The 16,513-nt window shown below is 40.1% G+C and overlaps 1 protein-coding gene across 2 annotated transcripts in view; it reads left to right on the forward strand.

The window, feature by feature from the left end:
- sdk1a (sidekick cell adhesion molecule 1a) overlaps positions 1-16,513 on the forward strand; it is a 781,818-nt gene that overhangs the window by 628,392 nt on the left and 136,913 nt on the right. For both annotated transcript variants that reach the window (XM_059979483.1, XM_059979484.1), the window contains exons 24-25: positions 8,287-8,437; positions 14,395-14,632. In XM_059979483.1, coding sequence (XP_059835466.1) covers positions 8,287-8,437; positions 14,395-14,632 — 389 coding nt within the window. The remainder of the gene's footprint in view (positions 1-8,286; positions 8,438-14,394; positions 14,633-16,513) is intronic.

Here is a 16,513-nt window from a genome sequence, read left to right on the forward strand (position 1 = left end):
ACAAAAATCACTTATAATTGGTTGAATAACCACCAAAGCTAAAACAATGCTTCTGCCCTAATGAGAGAAGAATCTCGTTGTTTTATTACAGGACATGTAAATACTGTTTTGCAGGTGGTCCTAGCATTTATCTGATTTTTCCACTATAGGGGTGTGATGTGTGATTGTGGCAGAAATTAATGAAGAACTGATCTGTATGGAAATTCATCCCTGATTTTGTGTTTCTATTTATTTACTTAATTGCTTGTTGTTTGTTGTGATACATTGTAGAAAAGGCCCTTTTGGCCTTTTGAGCCATGCCGCCAGGTAATCGCTTGATTTAATCCCATGGGACAATTTACAATGACCAATTAACATAACAACCAGCGCGTCTTTGGACTGTGAGAGGAAGGTCATGTGGTCGCAGGGAGAATGTCCTAACGGGCAGTGGCAGGAATTGAACCCGGATTGCTGGTTGAACCTTAAAGCGTTGCGCTGACCACGACGTTACCATGACGCCCCTGACGAATAGTGGTGGCGACTTGCTGCAGCAGAGTGCACCACAGAAATCCCTACCAATACAGCCGGATACATCCCGTGCAGAGCACACCATGCTGCCACTGCTATATGGCACATTTAGCTCTGCAGACAGGAGATAAATTTCTAGGCAAATGACCGCTGCTTGTGTACATAATGCAGTCGGTTGTTGCAAATTGAAATTACTTGCTGCTAAATATGTCAGACTTATAATTAAGTGATATTGCATCATTGGTACTGGAATAAGCTTTAATTATGAGATGGGGAAATGAGGCTCACTGTCTTCATCCTTTTGTGTGGTAGTTCAGAAATGTTAAGCCTGTGTTTTTCACTTGAGTATTTGTATTCATTAGTTGAAAAATAGTTTTGCATATTAAAATTCTTTAAACAAGAAATCCAATCAATGGGTCTAGCTGTGACTTGATTGTCACTTTAGTCCCAAAAAACTTTTCCCTGTGGGTAGTAGGTCTGTCATATTTGTTCAATTCAAACAACTGAAATTTCCTACGGAATATGTAAATACATTATGTCTCCACATTTTTCAGATATCGCCATGTTAAATTTAATATGAGGGTGATTGATAAGTTTGTGGCCTAAGGTAGAAAGAGATCAATTTTAGAAAACCCAGCACATTTATTTTTCAACATAGTCCCCTCCTACATTTACACACTTAGTCCAGCGGTCGTGGAGCATACGGATCTTGGACCTCCAGAAAGTGTCCACAGCACGCGTGATTGATAAGTTCATGACCTAAGGTAGAATGCGATGAGTTATACAGCTCTCGTTACATGCACATGCAGTTCAACTCTTTGAGTGATTATGCAGAAAGTTTGAAATTAATAACTCATCTCCTTCTACCTTAGGCCACAAACTTATCAATCACCCATGCTGTGGACACTTACTGGATGTTCAAGATCCGTATGCTCCACGACTGCTGGACTAAGTGTGTAAATATAGGAGGGGGCTGTGTTGAAAAATAAATGTGCCAGGTTTTCTAAAATTGACTCCTACCTTAGGCCACAAACTTATCGATCACCCCTCATATGTTCAGTGCAGCTGTTTGCTGCGATTGGTCAGGAATCTTTGAGAATAAAGTAGTTTGACAGATGGAGAAAATAATTGAAAGCCATTATCATGAGAAGAATAAACTAAACATTTGCAAACTGAATGTTGGGGAAAAAAGCAGATTCATTTATAAAACCTACAAAAAATATATTTAATGAAAGTCACAAGCAAAAAACAACTTCCAAGCCATTATTTTGCTGTGAGATTGTCATTATTGTAAGCCCTGGTTTGGCTTTGTATATGCATCTGTATAAAATTCATAGGTAAGTATTTCTGTGGTGGTGTGCACTGCTCTTTGGCAGACAGAGATCTTTTTACTGCCAAATAATGTGAGAACAAATTCAAGATTTGAAAAAATGAATGGATTATTCAGCTCACTGATTTATTTTATAACAACCTAGGCTTCATTTTGGGAAAAAATCTTTAAGTTATTCTTAGCGTCAAAAAATGAATAATTTCTTCTGAGTAATATTAAGCATGTTTTTTAAAAAACTGAAGCAGGAAGTTTTTTTGAAGCTGCAACATTTATATTCTACTATGTGGATGCAAGAGTCAAAGTTCAATATGGTCCTAAATTTATGAAAATATGAACTTTCTGTTTTTTATGATTAGGCTGCCTGATGATCCTTCCACATCAGGAGTCCTGATGCTAAGTCTCAACTCAAAACATCAGCTATTCCTTTACTCCCAGAGATGTTGCCTGACCTGCTGAGTTCCTTAGGCAGTTCAATGGTTGCATCACCCGCAGCCTCTCATGCCATCTCATCATCGTTCTGGCCATCTTAACATGCTCTCTGCACAATTTGGCTTTCCTTTTCACCATACCACCTCTGTCTTTTGGATTTCTGACTACCTTGCATCATTTTGTGATTTTTAAAATACGCCAGTCGCATTTTGCATTTGCAAAGTTACCATGTGCCGACATGAGGGTGGTAGTATTGGTAAATGCAGGAGTTTATGTGGTCCCCAATGTTCCCTCTAATTTGAAATGACCTGTGTGGGCAAAATACTTGTGCTGTGCAATGTTTTGTCTTTGCCCAGTGACAACAACATGAGTGCACTGAATGTTTTTAAGTGGAAGTAAACATGAAGCTTTTCAAAGGATGATAAACTACCGTCCAATTGTTCATTGTTCAAAATAAACAGAATAATACAAATCAATGAGTCTTATACAATATACTATATGACAGCATGTAATAGTGTCAATATAAATAACATTAAGCTATTCCACTTGAAATGATCTAGCAGTCCTGATGAAGGGTCTCGGCCCAAAATGTCGACTGTGCTTGTTTCCATGGATGCTGCCAGGCCTGCTGAGTTCCTCCAGCTTTTTGTGTGCGTTGCCTGCACTTCTCCTGCGCCTTTGCTTCTTCGGAATTTAACGTAGTGAATCAATCATTTTTTCAATAAAACAGTATAAATAAGCCAGGTTTAAAATCTGCAGACAAATCATCACAAGCTCCACTTTGTCAAAACTGTCTGCATCAGAAACTGGAAAATGAAACGTGATTTTGTACAATCGTGAAGTAAACTTAACATGCCAGTGAGGGTGGCAAACTTTTGTGCACAGTTTAAATTCCTTTGTGGGCTCGTAGCAAAAGATGTGTGTATGTGCACGGGTGCACACCTTAGAGGGGACACTGGTGGTGCTGTAATGTAAAACGCAGTAATCCTTTGGTGATTTGTGCTGACTTCATAAATAACTGTCAGGACAGCTTAGAAACATCGTTAGAATAAGGAAATAAGTAAGCCAAGATGAAGAAGAACAAGTGAGTAATCTTGTGAGAAATAAAAACAGATCTAGTGAGAAATCTTTGGCATATACTCAAAAAGGAAAATATTAACAAAGGTTTACTTGGACCCTTTGCCATCTCAGATGGGAAAAATTATGTTGGAAATAGTGAATCGACAGAGAAATTAAAAACATCTATTTTGTTTCTGTTTCCATGAAAAATAGTTTTCAGTTTCAAGACATAGTACAGATTGTCAAATCAAATGTGAATGAGGAATTAAAGAAAGTCAGCAATAAAATTGGATAAAGTAATGGGATCAAAAGCTGATAAATGCTAGTACTTGATGAAAACGGCTTTGAGGGAGGAGGCTATAAAGGTAGTGGTTGTCATCTTATAAAATTCTGTGGAATCTTGAATGATCCCCACAGACTGGAATGTAACAAATGTAATCTTACTTTGCAAGAAAGGCAGGGGAAAGAAAACGGAACTAAAGATTAGTTCGCTTAACATCAGTCGTGAAAAGAACTGCACATAAGGTGGTAGAAAAAGGGCATCAAGAAAATAATGATAGGATTGGGTCAAGCAGCATGGTCTTGTGTGAGGAAAATTTGTTTGACAGATTATGTCGAGGTTGTAGCTTTCAGAGGGGGTGGGGGGCATGTAGATGCAGTGTAATGGAAGATTTTGATAAGCAGTCACTAAACAGATTATCAAAACAAACTAACTCCTGGGATTATGGTTAATATAATCACATTTGCTAAGGATTAATGAATAAGAAATAGCAAATAAGAATAAACTGGTCATATTTGAGTTGAAGGGCTGTGACTAAGAGGTAGCCATTGGGGACTGTGCAGGGAGCTCAGCTGTTCACAATGAATGGCAGTGATTTAAATGAAAAGACCATGAGTGATAGACATATCCAAGTGGAAAAATAGAAATGGTGATCATTTTTTAAATGGTGAGAAATTGAAATGTGCTGCTGTTCAGTCAGACCCATGTGTCCTTATACCTGAGTCAATGAAAGTTAGCACACAGGGAGAGCAAGTGGGGAGATTTGAGTGAAAACATCATTCAGCAATTATATTCAGTTTATACCATTAATTTCCTGGCTTACCTCCGTTCAGGGCCCCAAACAATCTTTCCAGGCATGGTGGCACTTCACCTGTGAATTTGCTGGGGTCGTCTATTGCGCCTGGTGCTCCCGATGTGGCCTCCTCTACTTCGATGAGACTTGTTGTAAATTGGGGGACCGCTTCGTCGAGCACCTCTGCTCCATCCACCAAAATTGGCCAAACATTTTAATTCCCATTACCATTCACGTTCCAACATGCTGGTCCATAGCCTTCTCTCAAGTCAAGATGAGGCTGCCCTCAGGGTGGAGGAACAGCATCTTGTATTCCATCTGGGTAGCCTCCAACCTGATTACTTGAATATCGATTTCTCTTTCTGGTAAAGAAATAGGCTTAATAGGCATTAAGCTATTCCACTTGAAATGAACTAGCAGTCCTGATGAAGGGTCTCGGCCCAAAATGTCGACTGTGCTTGTTTCCATGGATGCTGCCAGGCCTGCTGAGTTCCTCCAGCTTTTTGTGTGCGTTGCCTGCACTTCTCCTGCGCCTTTGCTTCTTCGGAATTCAAAGTAGTGAATCAATCATTTCTTCAATAAAACAGTATAAATAAGCCAGGTTTAAAATCTGCAGACAAATCATCACAAGCTCCACTTTGTCAAACTGTCTGCATCAGAAACTGGAAAATGAAACGTGATTTTGTACAATCGTGAAGTAAACTTAACATGCCAGTGAGGGTGGCAAACTTCTGCCTCTTTCTCTATTCCCCACTCTGGCTTTTTACCTCTTCTCAGCTTCCTATCACTTCCCCAGGGTTCCCTCCTCCTTCCCTCTCTCCTATGGTCTATGGTCCACTCTCCTCTGCTATCAGATTCTTTCTTCTCTAGCCCTTTACCTTTCTCACCCAACTGGCCTTGACCTATCACCTTCCAGCTAGCCTCCTTCCTCTTCTGCCCCCCCCTCCCCAACTTTTTATTCTGGCATCTTCCCCTTCCTTTCCAGTTCAGATGAAGGGTCTTGGCTCAAATCGTCGACAGTTTGTTCATTTCCACAGACGCTGCCTGACCTGCTGAGTTCCTCCAGCATTTTGTGTACATTGCTTTAGACCTAGAATACTGTCTGCAGGGCTGGTCTGTATGCCTAAATATGAACACACTGTGACAGAGGTATCAAATGAAGCATTCAAGACCATACGCAAAGCAAAGAGCTCTGTCAACCTCACCCTGTTATGAAGCATCATTCTCTGACAACAAATCCCCATGGTGAGACCCTGGAAAGTGTGAACCTTTTCCCATACCACAGGTGCTGTCCCTTAGGAAAGGATAACAGCAGAGATAAAATTCGCCATTACTTTCAAGATGTCAGCATAACCGTCGGCTTGTAAAGAAACAGGTGTTGAAACATCAAAATCTCAAGCCGAGTACAATTCATTGAATGAATGAATGCTGGATTATGTCCAGCAGGCATATCAAAGTACTAGAGATACCACCAGAGCATTGTCTGCTAACTACTACAAATCTACTGGAGGATAATTGAACCAACATCAGTGTTTCTGCTGAGCCAATACCCCTTTCAATCAGGGTCCTCTCCACTGTGCATCTATAGAGGTCTATCAGAAGTATAGATGCCATGTCAGATCTGCACAAACTTGTAACAAAGTAGGGGTGTTGCTGTACTTTTTTTGAAACGGCATTTACAGGGTGGTCCTGGGACAAATCCTCTGATAACGCACAGGAAATTAAAGCTACTGACCCTCTCAACCTCCAATCCTCTAATAAGCACTGACTCTAGGGCTTCCAGTTTCTTCCTCTTGTAGTCAACAACCAACTGTTGGATTTTGCAGATGTTGAGTCAAAGGTTGTTGTTGTGGCACCACTCAACCTGATTTTCAGTCTCCCTCCTATATGCCAATTTGTCATCAGCTTTGATTTGGCCAATAGCAGTGGTGTCGTCAGCGAACTTAAATATGGCATTGAAGCTGTACCTGGCTTCACAGCCTTAAGTATATAGCAAGTAGAGCAGAGGGCTAAGCACACAGCTTTGTGGTGCATCTGTGTGGCGAAGATGGCGTTGCCATTCAGAACTAACTGTGGAGCCTGCAAGTAAGGAAATCGAGGATCCAGTTACACATGGAGGTATTAAAGTCTAGGTCTTGGAGATTATTGACTAGTTTTGTGAGGATGATGGTGTAAAATGATGAGCTGCAGTCGTTGAGGAGTATCCTGATGTATATGTCTTCACTGTGCAGGTGTTCTGCAGCTGAGTGGAGAGCCAATGAAATGGCACCTGCTGTTGATCTGTTTGTGACGGCAGGCAAATCGGAGCAGATCCAAGTCATTCCTCAGGAAAGAGTAGATATGATTCAAATGGTTCCATGTAATATCAGAGAATGCAAGCAATGTACAATCTGAAATTCTTGCTCTTCACAGATATACATGAAAAAAATGTGAGTGTCTCAAAGACCGCAGTCTTAATGCTTTTACTGTCACTCAAAGCCCCCTTCCCCCCTCCCATTCACAAGCAACAACAAAGCATCAACCCTGCCCCACTTATTTCAGTAAAAAGCATCAGCACCCACCACCCACCTAGCATGCAAAGCTTCCAAAGCGAGACCGTGATCTGCAGCCTAACAGAAGCTAATCATTTACCCGACAATTCGACATGGCACAGGCTCACTCACTCTCCTTAATAAAAGGGCAGAGAAGTGTCCCACAGCGAGTGCAGTGATTAAACAAAGCGAATCGCTGCATGCGATGTTAAAGTCTGCCATGTCGCTTTCATTTTGACTTGAGAATCAGCTGTAAACTCTTCCCCCACCATCAAGAGAGAGCGGTCCGAGTACACAAGCCTCCATCAGCCAATCCCTAGATTGTGACGTTCAGTTCTCTCCCACGATGCTTCAGTCGGCGACATCGGCATGGGATCGGTTCGTCCAGGGACTGCAGAGCTTACCCCAAAAATGGCCTGTCAGTGAGCAGGAACCATCACCGTAAAGAACTATAGTTTGAGCCCTGCTGTAGATAAGGTACTTGGAGAATTCTCAGGAGGTAGTGAATCTCTGCGCTTCTCTACCCTGCGTGGTGGAGGACAGATCTGTTGATATATTTAAGGCAGAGATTAATAAATATATGCAAGATTGAGGAATTGATGGATATGGGGAAGTAGTGCAGAAGAGGCTACCATAAATCAGTGAATGAGTCAACAGGTGTGAAACTCCAAATAGCCTTCTCCTGTGTTTTATTTCTTATGAAGGGAGATGTTGCCCGAATGCCCATTAATAGATATCCAATAATGTTTTCTGTAAGTTGTGTGCATCTTTGAGGTGAGTGGTGGACAGTTTGTTTTCCAAGCCTTGTTTGCGGTCAGTCGGTGAAAATGCTTGCTTGACACGTTTTGTGCCTCACCAATGGGAACTGACTGCAGACGAGGTTTGGAAAAAGGTGCTGACATTAGTGAAATAGTTTCACATCATGAGCCTTTGCCTGCAGGAGGAAAGTAAATGCTCTGTTTTTTAATTTATTTATTGCAGCTGTTTTAGTGCTTGGCATCAACTTGGACCTTCCTGCTACAGTGCAGCTGAGACTTTAGAATTCCTTGTGTGTCCACACATGAATTTTTAATGTACGTCGAGATCTCTAAAGCACAGGACCAGAACCATGCACAAAACTCATCATGTCAGTGGTAGCCTAGAGTCAAAGATATGGTGGTTATTTGAATTTCTGTTCTCATTTCAAATGTTGAATGAGCTATCAAGTTTAATAAGCCTGTGTAATATACCTGACCACCTGGCTAATGGGAAATATGGCAATTTAACTCATGCTGGAATTATAAAGATTATATTTGATTTAAATCTGAACAATGCAATTAATTCTTGTGTTAAATGTACGTCATTATTTTGTCATTAGGTTTCGAATAAAGCAGATGAACATTGTGGGCTCCAGTCCTGTAAGTTGGCCTTCCCGTGTAATTCAAACTCTGCAGGCTCCACCCGATATAGCACCAGCAAGCATCACGGTGCGAACTGCAAGTGAGACAAGTCTATGGGTCCGTTGGGTGGTAAGTGGAGATGCTGTGTTAATTAGTGAAATGAAAAAGAATAGATTTAGCTAATGGAGTAAGAATGATGCTTTCCAAATGAGTGAAAATGACAAGCCGCAAGATCAGAGCAAGTTACAACAGATGGGAATTCTTGTTAAGAGTTTTGTAAGAGGACTAAACAGGATGACACAGAAAGTGGTGTTAAAAATACAATGTTTAATTTACAGTAATTTCTTAGATTGACTAAGTTTGCAAATGATATTGATCTAGGAGGCATTTAATCAGTGCGTTGCACAGAAATCATAAAATGAATTGAACTGACTATTAAAGATAATAATGGAAGATAAAATATAATGCTGACAATCATACAACTCAGTGAAAAATTAGTTGACATATGGACATGTTACTATAAATAAAGATGAACTTAAACGAGAGCTATGAGTCTTCCTGGATATATTTGCCCAATTCCATTTTGTACAAGAATATTATGACAAGTCAGAAAGTTATTTATGCAGATAGTTATTATGCAATGGATTTAATTCTTATGTTGGGAGTAAATGTAAAAACTGGAATCATTTAAAAATGTTATAGTGTTATGGTTGGTTTTCTGGATATTACTGGGTAGACAAACTGAAATAAAAATTATCACAAATAATTATCTTGTAAACACAGGAAATATTCATAAATCTCATATTTTCTGTCACCGGACACAGTCATCTCTGTCAACAAGTGCATCTTTTAAAAACATCCTTAACTTAATCATTTATAGTAAGCTTGTCGCCTGTAATGAGAAGTTATGTGGGAGATTTTCAATGAGGTTTCTCATACTGATTTTATAGAAGGCTGTTCAAAATAAAGGGCAAAGTAGTTCCGGAGATGTATGGTTTTGCTCAGTCAAGCCTGACTAATCAATTTTCTAAACCATTACTCAGGGTTCAATATGAAAATGTTTTTGGTATTTTAATTAGATTAAAACTTTGTGTTCTACCATGGATGCAAATCAGTTTTCCACACTTTTAAATTTACAATATATTTCTTAGATCTTTTGACAGATTGAAACAATAGAGGTTGCAGTTCTTTCATCCATATATTTTATTAACACTAAATGGTGTTAATATTCAGCATCATAATGCCTGGATTCTGATGGATTTTGTTGGTAGTTATGCCTGGAGGGGAGCAGGTGCTTGCTGAGATTCCCCAACATTTACCTTCTGTGATCCTGGACCAGTACAGGGTATCCATCTCATTCATTTGAATTAGGTTTATGAGATTAAAGAATTTTCCTTTTTTAGTAGATTAGCTTAAGAAAAAGTTTAGAAGCAGTTTTGGAGTTTTTTTCAGAAGCTTTAGAATGTTCGTGACTGTATTGGACATTTGGAGACTCTACCAGATCTCAGTGACTGTTGTGTTTGCAAACACTTAAGTTCTGATGCTGAAATGTGTCTTGCATATATGCACTGTGAAATGCAGGAGTCTCAGACAAGGCAAGATCTGTTGTTTTTCATCACTGTCTGGTTCCATGGGAAACCCAACAGCAGAGTCAAGTCTTGCTGGGATTCCTCGAGAAAATCACAGAATCCCTGTTTATCCTGGGTGGGTAAAGATTTATTGATGCAAGAGAGAAGTATGTCATTTTATTTGTCTTATTTTGTCTTCTTTTATCGCTTTATTTTTTTAAATGTGCGTATTAGGTTTAAACAAACATTAGTCATTTTCTTAATTATTTTCTTGAGTTTTAGTTAATTTTGAACTTCTCTGAGTGCTATGCTCTGCAGGCAGCGAACCTTGCTGCCTTTCACCACCCAGCCTTGTGAACGCCAGTGTGTGGAGACGAGGCATCTGATCCACAGAGGTGCAGATTGGGATGGATGGAAATTGGGAAATTCCAGGATGGAGGTCAGACTAGCATCATATGCCCCAATGGAAAAAAGAACTTGCATCCTTAACCAGTGGTAAAGCTGGGGTGTGGGCTCTGCCCTCGTTCAGAGTCGGTTTTATTATAAATGACATATATTGTGATTTTTTTTTTGTGTTTTGCAGCAGTAATATAGTGCAAGGCATATAAATAATTGTAAATTACAAAATAAATAAATGCTGTCGAAGATGAATAACATGGTTGTGTTCACAAACGGTTTGGAAATCTGATGGTGATGGGTACAAAGATGTTCTTAAAACATTGAATATGGTTCTTTAGGCTTCTTTTGCTTCTCCCTGATGGTAGTAGCAGAAAGAGGACATGTTCTGGATGGCGAATGTTTTTAATGATGCTTGCAACTTCTTGAGGCACCGCCTCCTGAAGGTGTCCTTGTTAGCGAGAAGAGTTGTACCTGTGATGGAGTTGGCTGAGTCTAAACCCTGTGCAGCCTCTTGCAATATTGTGCACTGGAGGCTCCCTGCCAGGCTGTGATGCAACTAATCAGAATGCTTTCCACCATAATTCTGTAGAAATTTGCGGAAGTCTTTGGTGGCGTACCAAATTTCCTAATGAAGTAGAGCTCACCCCTATCCACTACTGACCTCTCAATGAGGACTGGCGTGCATTCACCTGACTTTTTCCCTCCCTCCGCCTTCTGCCTCCTTTCTTTGAAGTGTCAACTGGTTTTTCCCATCCATAGATGCTGCCTGACCTGCTGAGTTCCTCCAGCATTTTGTGTGTGTTGCTCTGGATTTCCAACATCTGCAGAGTCTCTTCTGTTTCCAACTGGCACCCCAACCAGCATGATCATTGATTCCTTTGAACATCATGTACAATCTGGAAAATACGTAACAGCAGAGCAACTAAGCGACAAAAGTGCCATCCAAATATACCGTCCCTGCTACATATAGCAGTAAGGGTGGTATGTGTATGAAAGCATCAACACCTGTAAATGATACAGCTTCTTGACTTGAAATATATTGGGTTTTTTTTGTCAGCAAAGAGTCATAGAAAAGTACAACACAAAAGCAGGCTTTTTGGCCCATCTAGTCTGTACCAAACCATTTAAAATGCCTACTTCTATCAACCTATACCTGGACCATAGCCCTCTGTACCCCTACCAACCATGTACCTATCCAAACGTCTTTTAAATGTTGAAATCAAGCTCACATGCACCACTTGTGCTGGCAGCTCATTCCGACGCTCTCACAACCCTCTGAGTGAAGAAGTTTCCCCTCGTGTTCCCCTGAAAGAGCCTGCTTGCAATTCCCCTATCTATGCCCTCGTAGAAAAGCCTGTGATACCTTCCGACAGTGCAGTAGGTGTTCCTTCTGCATCTGTATTGCAGCAATTCAAACTATCGTTCACTTTCATCCTCTCAAAAATAACAAAGGGTCATGCATTTAGACAGAGATGCAGGAAATACCTTCTCGGAGAATTGTGAATCCATAGAAACATAGAAAACATACAGCAATACGGGCCCTTTGGCCCACAAAACTCTGCCAAACATGTCCCTACCTTAGAACTACATAGGCTTTACCCATAGCTCTCTATCCCTGGAACTCTCTTCCCCAAAAGACAACTGAAGCAAAGTCAGAGCATATCTTTAAGCTGTAGTCAACAGATGGTTGATTGGTAAGTGTCATAAATGTGCCTGTACATAGACAGGAATGCGGAGCTGCAATTATACTCAAATCAGCCAATCAAGTTGGCTTGGGATCAAGAGGCCCCCATTTTGCTTCTAATTGGTACATTTGCATTAGGTGTGGTCAGTAAACTTGCCCATCTGCAGAAATCCCATTTGCCTCCTTTGATGTGTTGCCTGTTTTAGTGCATGTGTAAATATTTCTTAAACACAGTGATTTGGTCTGACTTCATAAGCGGATATAATCATGCTCTGAATAATAAAAAACTAATTCCCTACAAATCTACTTTAACTGGCAATGGAGACATAAAGGACTACAGATACTGGATTCTGGGGCTAGAGAATCAGTAGAGGAACTTAGTGGATCATGCAGTATCTGCAGAGGGAAATGTACAGTGGATGTTTTGGGGCAAGTTCTGGCCCCTTTTTGCCCTCTTAATTTCACTCTTAAGTTGTCTATACAGTATTGTGCAAAAGCATGTACTGTATATATACTAGGATGCCTTCAGCTTCTGCACAGTGCTGTAATAATTTTGTGTATTGCACTGTACTGCTGCCATGGGAAAAAAAAGAACATTTCAAGATATTTGTGAGTTATGATAAACTTGATTCTGATATGGGTCTCTATTGTGGACTGAGAAGGGGGCAGGGAGAGGGATGCACCAGAGAGATAATCTGTAATGATCAATAATCCAATTGCTTTGACTCAAATTACCTTGCATGGTGTCTCAAGGCTGAGTGTGTCTGCATGTACGCCACCTCCTCCGACTGGCACTCCACCCTCACCATTTCCAACATTCGTTGCATCTGCCAGATTTGCAAACTGCTCTGTGCTCTACATTAACAAATACAGTATTGTGCAAGTCTTAGGCACTACATATATATAAATATATAAAAGACTCTTGCACCGTACTGTACTTGCCATATGTTACGTTTTCTACCGTGATCAAACCTTCAAGGTGCCTTGTCATCTAAGGTTCCTGAATCTTGCCATCTTTGCTTTTACCCTCACTTGGGATATGCTGCCTCTGAACTCTTACTAACTCTCAAAACAAACAACTGCTCCTATTCTACTTGGGGCAAACCATCGCTTGGTGCAATTGAAACCAGCCTTCTCCAAATTCAGGTTCTTAATGAGGATTGACCTCATCCCTTTTCATACCTAGATGAGGGCTCTGTCACTCAGAGACGGCCATGGATGTTGCACGTCTAGATACACAAGCCAGGGCAGTACGATATGGAGAGTGAGCTGTTGTCCATGTAGCAAGCTCCCCCTCTCCACGCATCTGATGAACCCAAAAGAACAGCAGAAACTATGCAGCTTGGCACCAGCAGATCGCAGGGGTTCCCAGTCAGCATTGAACTCAACGTAGGACTGCTTTAGGGACTCCAACTCCAGCTTTATCCTTCCAGGTTTACTTATGAAGCCTTCCCCACAAGTGTTATAGCAGCCTGGCAATGGAGTTTTGAGATCAGAGTTCTCCTTCTCTTAGGTGACCTGCCCACCACAGCTGACGAAAATATGTGAAGGCCAGGAGCTGGACCTGGTTGTCAGAAACTAATTGGGTCACATTGGCAGCATTTGATAGGAGCTTGTCTCCATTACCACCTCTGGCAATGACAACCATAAGGAGCCTTTTCATACCTGAACTGGATCTTACAGAATTATGGTCACTAGTCCCAAAGTGTCTCCCTCCAGACACTTCTGTCACCTGCCCATTTTCTTAAGATAGGGTCAAGTACTGCTCCTTCTCTATAGGGTTCTCCACATATTGTCTCAAAAAAAGTTTATTGGATGCCCTGAACAAATTCCACTCCATCAAAGCCCTTTGCAGTGACACAATCCCAGTCTATATTGAGAATGTTGAAATTCACCCAACTTTTGTAACCCTATTGTTCTTGCGTTCATCTACCATTTGCTTATATATCTGTTCCTGTAGTTCCTGCTGAACATTGGGAAGCCAATAGTATAAAGGCAGCAAAGTAATCAGCCTGTTCTTATTTCTAAATTTTACCCATGTGGCTCATTGGACAATCCCTCCAGGATATTCTCCCTAAGAACTGCCTTTATGCTCTATTTTCCTAATGAGTATATCCCAGAAAAGTTTTTAAAAAGGGTGGTTGGATACAGGGTGGAAAAATACTTGGAATCAAACTTGCTTGATTTATTATTGTTTTCCAGTGTATACAACATCACTCCAAGCTAATACACTCAAGTTAAGAGCAAGAAAATCAGCCCATTCTCAAATTCATTGAGTACTTCTTCACAGGGATTAACAACCAAATTTCTGTTTTAGATTAAGCAATTTGCTTGTTAATGTACTATATGTATCGGCCTTGGCTCAGAGGCAATTTATGCGATTACCAGCATGTTCCGTTTCATCCATAATCTACTTGACGTTTACTTATTCACAGCCTCTTCCGGAGTCTGAGTACAATGGTAACCCGGAGTCAGTTGGATACAGAATTAGGTATTGGAGACTGGATGGTCAGGGCACGCCTGCAACTCAGATCATTAATGATCGTCTGGAGAGGGAAATCACCATCGAGAATCTGGAGGAATGGACCAACTATATGTTTCAGATCCAGGCTTTTAATGCTATTGGATCAGGGCCCTGGAGCAGTCAAGTTCAAGGATGCACTAGAGAGTCAGGTACTCTTGAATAAAACAACGTATGAAACTATGATGTGAGATGGGAAGCACCTTAAGATTACTGTCAACTTCAGGAAAAATATGTAAGAGTGTATGTCCAGCAATGTCAGTGAAGAGTGTCCACAATAGCAGGAGAATAGCCTTTGTATCTTGTTTAGGTGTAACATTGTAAGACCAAATGTAGGTTGTCTTTTCTGGCTTACTACTGGTCCTTCACTGCAGCTAAAGAATGTCTTCCGTTCTTCTGTTCCAAGTGCATGCTTTTTTTTTTATCCTTATGGCGTGATTTCATAGCTTTATTATCTAGATTCAAAGTGAATTCCTCTTTGGAATATCTGTGGGACATTGATTGAATTCTCATAGTCTTTTCATTTTGCATGCTGATAGCTGTCAGGGCTTTGGTCCTGAAGATGAAACGAATCAGCTATGCTGATCCTTTTGTTTTTCAATTAGCCTATAAGAATTTCAACCTAATTTAAATATATATTTATGTCTTTCTGTACTTTTGATATTTTTGTTAGTGTTTTTGCTTATAAAGCCTCACCTTGAGGAATTTTTTTAAGCTGACAGTGTGGTAATGTTGCATTAATACCATTGGACGTAAAGTTATTCAACAGTGTGCTTCAGCTACTTTGTCATTCCAACCATTTCTTTTTTTGGTAGTGTTTACTGAGCTTTGTAATCAGAGTTCAAACCAACTCCTCCAAATGTCATCCTCCTTTAAGATTAGAAACAGAATATTCAAATCATCACAAATGTACAGAAAATGTGAATAAAAATAAGCTGTTTAATTTAAGATGCCTTGTTTCTAATCCAATGGTACAAAGTCCTCCTTAAAACCTCTGAATGGAGATCCATAGTTTGATTTATCATACTGAATCAAATTCTTTATGGTTTTATGAGTGTACAGTTCATGTGGACATTCTGTGTCATCCTAAACAGGCACTTTTAAAATGTCAAGGCAAATCATCAGATATATAGATAGAACCAGTTTCAGCCAGCTGCAGTCCAAAGAATTGTTTTGCTTGGCATTTTATGCGTATTATTTTTTCCGAGTTTTGCTCAGTGAGTTGACCTATGCCTGGCATTTGAATTTCTTTTCCGAGTGTGTTTTGCGTATTTTGAACTGTGCCAAGTTGGATGCACTACAACAAAATACTAAATCTCACAGGAATGGTATATTTTTTTTCAAAACAAGCCTTGAGGCAAACATGGTCAGTGTTCTTAATGGTTGTTATCCAGCAGCCAGCTTCATCCTTCTGATCAAAGAGTGAAGTCTGACAATGGAGTCATAATGCCAGACTCTTACAAATTGAGCACTTTCTGTTTGTTAATGAATTTTTTGGTGTTAAGTAGTGTATAACCTGATTAAGAATAAAGCAACAAGCTTAAATATGAAGTCCAATTTTGGTGGACTTAAACATCCAGAAAGAATAGAAGGCAAAGTTGTAATATTGGAATGACCAGTGCAAAGTCAGAGTGGATGAATGTTAGTTTACTTTTACTGTACCCCACAGAACGAATTCATAAGGAACTCACCTTACCCTCAGATCATGGGGTGGGTGGGGGGGAATAATAAGCTGGCTTTTTTCTGCTATTTCTGTTTCCCCTTGCATAGAAGTGCATTTACCTGGATATGGAACAAATTTAAGAAACTTAAATGCTTCCTTCTATGTCATAAGGAAATTTGAGAAATAGGATTAAGTGTTAATTTTCCAAAGATCAGGAGTTCTCATTGATTCTTTCTACCCCAGAATAAAGAAGAAGATGCAAGGTAATTAACTCAGCGAGGAGTGATCATGAAGATACTTTATTTACTTGGGATTGTAGACAATTGAATTGTGTCTGGGTGTTGGTAGTTCTTTTTTTTGCCTAGTCTGT

This window comes from Hypanus sabinus, chromosome 9, assembly GCF_030144855.1.
Source record: "Hypanus sabinus isolate sHypSab1 chromosome 9, sHypSab1.hap1, whole genome shotgun sequence".
Classification (NCBI taxonomy): domain Eukaryota; kingdom Metazoa; phylum Chordata; class Chondrichthyes; order Myliobatiformes; family Dasyatidae; genus Hypanus; species Hypanus sabinus.